This window comes from Planococcus citri, chromosome 5 (genome assembly GCF_950023065.1).
Source record: "Planococcus citri chromosome 5, ihPlaCitr1.1, whole genome shotgun sequence".
Taxonomy (NCBI): domain Eukaryota; kingdom Metazoa; phylum Arthropoda; class Insecta; order Hemiptera; family Pseudococcidae; genus Planococcus; species Planococcus citri.
In genome coordinates, this window is record NC_088681.1 from 52,613,083 (window position 1) to 52,622,157 (window position 9,075).

The following is a 9,075-nucleotide window of genomic DNA, read 5'->3' on the forward strand; positions in this document are numbered from 1 at the left end:
GCATAATTTAATTAGCAGAAGAAAAATGCTCGCACCGAACGATTCCCCAAATTCAATATGGTTCTCGAAACGATTCCTCGTAGCTGTTGTGATGTTTCTATGTTTTATGAATTCTACGATGCTGATAAACAATATGAATATCGCTGTAGTCGAGATGACCTCAAACAAAACCATCTCTACTGCTGGAAATATACCTGTAGTTCGAGTAAGAGAAACAAGTAATAGAAATGAGGATTACTTTTTTGAAAACTTAATACATAGATAGGTACCTATACGTATAATTTATACCTACCTATTCTACCTAAGTAATTTTTGGTTTTGTTCTATCTTATAAAAATTATAGATGGCTGAATTCCAGTGGGATACAGTGACCATTGGTAATGTCTCGAGTATCCTTTGGTATGGAGGCTTATTTGCCTTTTTTGTGGGTTACTTCGTGGATAAATTTGGAGGTTCGGGTACCTGTGTGATTAGCATGATGATGTGCGGTGCTTTGACCATTCTCCATCCGATTATATTGAAATTCGATTATATCGGGTTCTTGGCGTGTCGTTTCGTAACCGGATTTTTTCTGGTAATTATATGTTTTAATGATAATAGAATAGATTAGTGTTATTAACTTGAAAGTGCCGAATTTTTGTATAAGTGGGTTGGTAAAACACTGAATGATAATAGAATTTCGTCTTATTGCGTAACTCAAATTCGAGAAGGTAATCTATCTGGCAATTTATTGGAAAACTTCCAAAATGAGTTTCCTAATCCACAATTAAAAAGCATTCTTTGGTGAAATTACCCAAATTTTTGAAACTGTCAACTCTATGAAGTAAGAGACGAAGAGTTTATGATTAAAAATTAGACGAAATTATGCAAGAAATGGAAAGTTTCAAGCATACTATATGATAGCTGTGATGTAATTACCGATAAAAAAGAGGAGAAATGAGCATGGTGTGATTGCAGTGTTACCACATTCTAAAAACCGATAATGTTTGAAAAATTAAAGAATTTGAATAGATTGCAGAATACTTGCTTATGAATGAATATTTCACTTCGAAAACAGAAAGTAGAGTATCCAGACTAATGACCTACCTATAATAATCTTCAATTAATTTCTTTCATTTCCTCCTCTTATTAGAATTTGTTTTACGCGAGCACTCCGGAAATATACTCCAGATGGTTTCCAAAAACAGAACGGTCCACTTTGATAGCAATTGGTTACAATGGATTAAATGTTGGTGCAGCGCTTGCATATCCTCTATTCGGATACATAGCTCATGATTGGGGATGGCAAATGGTATTCTATGTCTCAGGTATCAAATTATGATTTCTTGTTTATTTAAAATGATGCAATTCACGATATTAATTCGTTTTTTGGTGGTTATGTACTATGCAGGTACCATATCGATATTTATTTCGATACTGTGTCTAATAGTCGTGAAAAATCGACCTTCTCAAGATGGACGAATTTCTGAGGCAGAATTATCGTATATTTTGGATGGAACTGATGACGCTTCACGAAAAGAAGTAAGTATAACCTTGACCAGATTAATTTATAGGTCCGTATGGGTGTGGATCGTACAGAAAAGATTGGATCAAATCCAATAGAACCCTTCATTTTTTGAGTTGAAAATCACTTGGGAAAAATTTTAGTTCAGGAGGTACCCTTGGAGAAAAGATATTATAGGTCCTCAAAGAGGGGGCGTTTTCGAAAATATCGTGGTTTTTTGCTCTATTAGCTTTACTCAATCTCTTCTGGGGAAAATTACTCATTTCCAAAAGGTAGTAGGTTATACCTAATTCATATTGATGAAAACAATTTCAAAATATAAATACTTTTCATCTCCGTTTGATGAAATTTTGGGGGAATTTAAGTTTCAAAAATCTGCTGGAGGCTCCAGTAATTTTCAAAAAATCGCTGGAGGCTCCAAAACGACTTGAAATCTCCCCGAAGTTGAATTCGTAGCGTATTGAAATTAGTTTGCAGAGTAAATTTCGGTCATCCAACTCCAATTGATGAAATTTTGTAGGAATTTCGAGTTCTAAAAATCTGATGGAGGCTCCAGAAGTGCTCAAAACGGTTTGAAACAGTTTCCAATCGGTTTGGCATGTCGAAAATAGGGTATATCCCAAATTTCAGTTTTTTTTGGTCAATTTGGTGAAATTTTGAATTTTTCCATCATTTGTGGCCGAAATTTGATTTTCAAAAATTCACCAAAAATCGAAAAACGCACTTTAGCACTTGAAATTTTGACAGGTGATAAATTATTGCCCGATCTTTCGATCTACTTTTGTACGGTTTAAAAAGTTTTGTGCAAGTCCTATATTGGAATGCAAAATCCGCGATTTCGGCTGATTTGTCAATCAAAATGGCCGCCATTTTGTAAGTAGGGCCACTTTTTTTTAGTACAAGGGCTAGAAATGTTCCTTAGGACTCCCCCCTTTTAAAAAAAGTTGTCTCAGGGGATCGACGGGGGGAGGGTGCAATAGATCCTTAAGCGAGCTCCCCGACTACCAGGTTGACAAACAATCTCAAGTACCTACCTAGGTACAATTTCTTAATAGGAGGCCGTTTTCCCAAACCAGGTTGGGTACTTACGGCTAGAGAAAAAAACGCGATTCTTTCGAAAATGGGTCCTCTTTGAGAACCCAAAAATATCTTCCTTTCAAAGGCATCGCCAAAGCTAATTTTATTTTTTTAAACTTTCAACTCAAAATGAAGGTTTCCACAAAATTTGATCAAAATTATCCAACTTTTTTCATCGAGACTCGCCCTATAATGGATATCTGCGTACCTATACCTACCTACGAGTAATTAATTACTCGAGTATTGAATACAGAAATTCGATAAGGTTAATGTATAGGTATTGATTAAATGTGTAATTATTTTCGCAGGTATCTCATCCTTATAAAAAAATTCTCTTATCAGGAGCAGTATTAGCTGTTTGTTTTGGAAAATTTACATTAGAATGGGTGATGACAATTCTTACGGCTTGCTTACCTTTGTACGTAAAAGGTAAATATTCTTACAGAACTCTTAAATAAAATTAATAAGCACATGTGACTTAGTTTGCTACCCTTGGCATTTGAAAGAATAAGATTTAATCTAATATAAAACACTTACATAAATTTCAGATCTGACAGGTAAAAACACCGACGAAGTAGGCCTGATTTCATCAATTCCCACTGTTGCTCAAATTTTCATATTTCCTATCGCCGGATTACTTCTGGACATGTGGAAAAACACCACATCGATCGAGCTCACTTTGGTACGTAGGAATGTGGCCACCTGGGTGGAAATTTTCAAAATTATCTAAGTAGTCAAAAATTATACATATTTTGTATTAATGGTTTATTTGTTTTATGGCAGATGCACAAAATTACCATCAGCATAGCGTACCTTTCATCGAGCATATTTTTCGCAGTAGCTATTCTCTGGAGCGATTTCGCTACATCGATGGTTATTTTCGTATTCATCCAGATAATGGTATCGATTGTTCCAGCAGCTTTTGAGTAAGAACATCAATAGCCCATTACGTACTTCGAATTTTCTTACAAATATGCTTTGAGTAAATAAATCATATGTTTTCTAATTTTTATTTTATTTGCAGACCGATTATTGTTGCCATTTCTCCAAACGATTCTAGCGTGATTGCTGGATTGTGTAAATTTTCTACTTGCATTGCCATTATCGTATCGAGGACTTGTGTTGGTTTCTTGACAATTAATCATGTAAGTATCAAATTCCAACCATTTGTTCGGAAATATGAGATCAGATCTGATCAGACTGGTTCAGACTCCTGTGATGATAGGTGCATATTATAGACTATGATCAAATTGGATCAGATTAGGTACTATATTCCCTGGACTCAATTTGATCTGAGCAGATGCAACTCAACTGGTCCAGGCTCAGATTAAAGTTAAACCTGATAAGATCTGATCGTTTTCCTTTTGATAGGTGTTGATATTTCAGTATAATAAACTCAATTCGTGACCTTTTTCAGAGCACCCAAGAATGGAATAATTGTTTCCTTTTGACTAATGGCGTTTTGATTATTGGAACTGTGATATTTATTCTATTCGGATCAAGCGAAGCTCAACTGTGGTCTGCATCAGATCGAGAACGAGAAGGATTGATAAAGATCAAATATAGAAGAAAATCTTCTGCCAGTAGCTCATGAAAAACGGAATGGTTCTAAGTCATTTATGTTTATTGTGATAAACCTTTACTTATTCTATCAATAGTCCTGCCCAGTGTAATAATAAAGAATGTCGTTGATATTGATCTAAAAATTTATTTTTCGCAAGGAAATTGTCTTTATTGGTTGAAGTCTGACCGAGAATACTTTTTTGTACCCTTCGAATTAAATTTTCATGACTTCACATTATTTCTTGATCAATTTTCTCTGAAGTGAACCTCAATCCTCAGCTACTCAGCTTAGCAGCTCGAGTTGGTTTTTTAGGTAGGTAATTCTTAAATTAGAATTGGAATATTACGACACCTGCAATGATCGAGTAACTAATAGATGCACGCGGAATATTCGTTAAAAACCGGTAGATAAAATTGAAACGAGAAATGCAAACATCTTCAATCTCAGAGGCAGAGGCGGTAACGCTAGAACCTGATTTGATAGGCGTCGATGTTTAATGTAAAACAATCTCTCAAGTCTCAACCACATTATCATTTAAGAATTACGTGTAGTGTGCTCGTTTCTGACCAATTTCTCGTTATCAAAGTTCGATAAAATGAAAGTGAAAAGTTTAAGTGAACCAGGTATTTCGATTTTTAAAATGACCTTGTCGGAATAGGCACAATTTTTCTGAAATCTCAACATCAGGTTGGTTAAACTTAAAGTTTCCAATTCAGGTACCTAAATATAATTCGTAATTCGTAGAATTGTTTTATCAGAAGGAAACTGCAGATCACAATGCATGAATCTCCAAATTCAATATGGCACTCGGAACGATTTCTCGTGGCTGTTGTGATGTTTCTATGTTATGTGAATTTTTCGATGCAGATAAACAATATGAATATCGCCGTGGTCGAGATGACATCAAATAAAACCATCACCATTGCTGGAAATCTAACTGAAGTTCGAGTAAGAGAAACAAGTAAAAAAAATAGAGTCCTAAACACGTGTATACCTAAGTACCTACTTATTTTCATTTTTTTTTCCTAATTAGATAGGTATTTATCTGTCTAGGTACCTACCTAAGTTCTAGTGTTTTTTTTTTCATTATTACAGATGGCTGAATTTCAATGGGACACGATAACGATCGGCACAGTTTCTTGTATCCTTTGGTATGGAGGTTTATTCGTTTTTACTGCAGGATTTTTCGTTGATAAATTTGGAGGATCAGGTACCTGTGTGATTAGCATGATGATGTGCGGTGTTTTGACTATTCTCCATCCGATTATATTGAAATTCGATTACTTTGGGTTCTTGATGTGTCGTTTCATAACCGGATTCTTTTTGGTAATTAATAACAACAGCTTGGTAAAATACTCGTATGTAAAAAAAATAATCATCCAATGCTTTTTAAACCCCGAATTCATTACTGCACAAACTATTTCAGAAATTGCATGAAATTATAATTTTTTCCCCTAAATGATACGAATCATCTCTTGAAAAACATCACTTTCGAGATCAGTGTGGATAACATTGTACTTACCAGATTACCACAGAAATTTAGAAATTGCATAAAATAATCTTTTTAATGAGAAGAATCATCTTTTAATGAAGTTTATTCTGAAAATCAGAAATAAACAAATCAAAATAGTTTTTTCTCCTGAAGAAATATTGTATAAAGTCGTAAAAATAATGAAATTTTGACATATTTTCGTAAATGTGGAGAAATACTCGTATATGAAAATATGCTTCAAAACAGGTGACTTCCCCTCTCCCCTTCCCCTCCCCCCCCCCAAAAAAAATCGGTGGATTTTGACCAAATGCATCAGACACTTTCATTTTGAATTGAAAGGTACATACTCAGAAAAAAACAGTCGAAAAATTGAACATTTTTATCAATGGTACCTACCTAATATTTTTGAAACAAAAAATTACCAAAAATAAGGAAATGTTCGAATCATTCAAATTATGATCATAACCCATTGCACTCGAGTGAACGAACAAAAAATGTCATCATGACAAATTGCCTATCTTCAAATTTAAAGGGGCAAACTTGATTCAAAATTTCCAAATTTGTCGTACCCTAGGTTTTGAACATTTCGAATTTTCAAATTGTGTTTGCCCCTTCAACTCTGAAAATAGGCAATGTGTGATCGGTTTTTGTTCATAGTGCTCAAATAGACGAACAAAAAATGTCATTATGATAAATTGCCCATCTTCAAACTTGAAGGTGCAAACACAATTTGAAAATTTGAAATCCTTAAAATTTGAAGCATCCAAAATTTGGAAATTTTTAATCGAGTTTGCCCCTCCAATTTTGAAGATAGGCAATTTGTCCCAATAACATTTTTTGTTCGTCCCCTCGAGTACTGGATTATGGACATTGGGCATCATTTGAATAATTCAAACATTCCCTTTGGTATTTTTGATGATTTTTTTGAAAATGAGTAAAATTTGAGTTTTGAGAAGCAGGTGACTCCTTCAATTCACGAGATAGGCAACCAGTCATAATAACGTTTTTTGTTCGTCTCCTCGAGTACTGTCTACAGTTGAATTTTGGCAGACGATTCTCGCCACATCCTGTACTTGACTGAAAATATTTGATACCTACTTTATTGTTTCTTCTCCTGATAGAATTTGTTTTGCGCGAGTACCTCCGAAGTATACTCGAGATGGTTTCCAAAAAAAGAAAGGACCACTTTGATAGCAATTGGTTGCGATGGAGCAAACGTTGGTACAACGATTGCATTTCCTTTGTTCGGATTCATAGCAGCTGAATGGGGATGGCAAATGGTATTCTATGTCTCAGGTATCTATTTACTTTACGATTGTTTCATTTTAAAAATCAAAAATTCAAGTTTTTGCTTCGGTATTTAAGATGACGTTCCTCCCTAATTTATGATTTGTGGGGAGACTCATTCATTTCTCGTAATTTCTTAGGTATCATATCCATATTTATATCACTGCTCTGTTTCACGATCGTGAGAGATCGACCTTCTCAGGATGGATGGATTTCTGAAGCAGAACTGTCCTATATACTGGATGAGACTGACAACGCTTCTCGAAATAAAGTATGTTCCTACCTGATTAAATTATTCGCCTATACATATCAATACCTACCTAGTTTTAATTCAACTTTTTAAATTTTTTGTAGATGAGTCATCCTTACAAAAAAATTCTCTGTTCAGGACCACTTTATGCTGTTTGTTTTGGAAAATTCACATTAGAATGGTTAACTACAATTCTTACAGCTTGCTTACCTTTATATGTCAAAGGCAAAGTCTACATCATTGCATTGCATAAAAATTTTTGCTTTTCAATTTCAAGAGGATAATACTATATTTTCACAGGTGTCATATAATTTTCAGATTTCACTGGCGGAAACACTGACGAAATAGGTTTGCTATCATCAATCCCTACAGTCGCTCAAATATTCATGTTCCCTATAGCTGGGCTACTTTTAGACAGATGGAAAAATACTACATTTATCCAGCTGACTTTGGTAGGTACAGGTACCTATTCTATTAACCGATTTGAAATTCTAAAAATTATTCGGTCAATTTGTATTTTGTTTTATAATAGATGCACAAAATAACTGTTGGTATCGCTTATCTTGTGTCAAGCTTACTTTTCGCGATCGTTGTTCTCTCGAGCGATTTCACGACATCTATGATTGTTTTCGTATTGATTCAGATAATTACATCGGATGTTCCAGTAGTCATTGAGTAAGAGCTAACAAATATTTCAAATTATATGTACCTATTGTTATACCCACTTAATTTTCTACATCAGTTTATAAGTATTTATTTTATCTGCAGACCAATCGTTGTTTGTCTTTCTCCCAACGATTCCAGCGTAGTTTCCGGATTGAGTAAATTTTTAGGCTGCATTGCTAAGATTGTTTCAAGAACTTGTGTTGGGTTCCTAACATTGAATCATGTAAGTCAAAAACAAACTATTATCACTCAGATCAAATCATTTTCCTATAGCTGGGTGTTAAGATTTTGGGATACCTACCTAATTAACAATGCTTGAATTTTTCAGAGCACGCAAGAGTGGAATAATTGTTTCCTTTTGACTACTGGCATTTTGATAATTGGCACTGTGGTATTTATTCTATTCGGATCAAGCGAAGCTCAAGCGTGGTCTTCGTCAGATCAAGAACGAGAGCGATTGGTGAAAATCAAATATAGAGGAAAACCTTCTGCTACGTAATAGCTCGTGAAAAACATCTCAACTCAACTACTTTCATTGTGATATAATTAGATAGGTATTTTATTAATAACATAATAAAGAATTTCTGTTATTGATCCAACATTTTTCATATCGCTGGGAACTGATTAGATCAGATCAGGATTTAGTGCATCCGAATTGATCTGACCACATCTGATTAGATACAATCAGTTTTCCTTTTGGGATACCAAATCAGATCTGCTTACGAAGGGATCTCTCGAGGCGTCCACCTCTAATTTGAACGGGACCGATTTTTGGAACGAGCTTGGTCTGATCCCTCTCCCCCTTTAACCAAAATTTCAGGTGCTCAAATTGATTTTTCGTGAATTTTTAAACATTCAAAATTGATCGTTTTTGGCGATTCATGATTTTATAAAAACTTATAGGTAATAGGTATCAATTCAGTGAATTCCCTTGAGTCGAATTTCGCCATTTCTGGCCAATCCGGAGCCTTCAGTGTGATTTTCGAGTTCTCTAGAATTTGAAAATTTTTCCAGATCGTGTGGAAATCGATTTGATCAGTTAAAAATTGAGTAGTTCTTTAATCTGGACCTGTCTATAAAGGATTTATCCACATTTGAGATGATTTCCAGGTGGATACCTCGAGTGTGTTTTTTGACCAGCTGATTCTCCATCCTATGTACCTATCATTGAAAATGCTTGATACCTACTTATATGTACCTAAATAAGTAGATAATGTCAAAAAAACTCACCTGGG

The 9,075-nt window shown here is 34.6% G+C and overlaps 2 protein-coding genes across 3 annotated transcripts; both read left to right on the forward strand.

Annotated features, from left to right (window-relative positions):
• Positions 1–25: 25 nt before the first annotated feature.
• LOC135849193 (uncharacterized transporter slc-17.2-like) lies at positions 26–4,273 on the forward strand. Its single transcript, XM_065369502.1, has 9 exons — positions 26–205; positions 344–574; positions 1,133–1,307; positions 1,391–1,521; positions 2,890–3,010; positions 3,130–3,263; positions 3,365–3,507; positions 3,606–3,726; positions 3,999–4,273. Exons 1-9 carry the CDS (start codon positions 26–28, stop codon positions 4,173–4,175), a joined length of 1,413 nt encoding a protein of 470 aa, XP_065225574.1. The 3' UTR covers positions 4,176–4,273.
• Positions 4,274–4,569: 296 nt separating this feature from the next.
• LOC135849194 (sodium-dependent phosphate transport protein 3-like) lies at positions 4,570–8,434 on the forward strand. 2 transcript variants are annotated; one of them, XM_065369504.1, is made up of 10 exons: positions 4,570–4,832; positions 4,904–5,106; positions 5,241–5,471; positions 6,759–6,933; positions 7,065–7,195; positions 7,279–7,399; positions 7,493–7,626; positions 7,707–7,849; positions 7,943–8,063; positions 8,169–8,434. In XM_065369504.1, the coding sequence occupies exons 3-10, from the start codon at positions 5,241–5,243 to the stop codon at positions 8,337–8,339; spliced, it is 1,227 nt and encodes a 408-aa protein (XP_065225576.1). In that variant the 5' UTR covers positions 4,570–4,832; positions 4,904–5,106; the 3' UTR covers positions 8,340–8,434. The 2 variants fall into 2 exon arrangements, with proteins under 2 accessions (XP_065225576.1, XP_065225575.1); XM_065369503.1 differs by having other exon boundaries at positions 4,904–5,093.
• Positions 8,435–9,075: the final 641 nt, after the last annotated feature.

Excerpts from the sequence above, each read along its gene's own strand:
- LOC135849194 (XM_065369503.1), top strand. The coding sequence starts at position 4,923 with ATGCATGAATCTCCAAATTCAATATGGCACTCGGAACGATTTCTCGTG. Across the intron at positions 5,094-5,240 it reads GAAATCTAACTGAAGTTCGA|ATGGCTGAATTTCAATGGGA; the intron begins GTAAGAGAAACA and ends TCATTATTACAG. Across the intron at positions 5,472-6,758 it reads TCATAACCGGATTCTTTTTG|AATTTGTTTTGCGCGAGTAC; the intron begins GTAATTAATAAC and ends TTCTCCTGATAG.
- LOC135849193 (XM_065369502.1), top strand. The coding sequence starts at position 26 with ATGCTCGCACCGAACGATTCCCCAAATTCAATATGGTTCTCGAAACGA. Across the intron at positions 3,508-3,605 it reads ATTGTTCCAGCAGCTTTTGA|ACCGATTATTGTTGCCATTT; the intron begins GTAAGAACATCA and ends TTTTATTTGCAG. Across the intron at positions 3,727-3,998 it reads GTTTCTTGACAATTAATCAT|AGCACCCAAGAATGGAATAA; the intron begins GTAAGTATCAAA and ends GACCTTTTTCAG.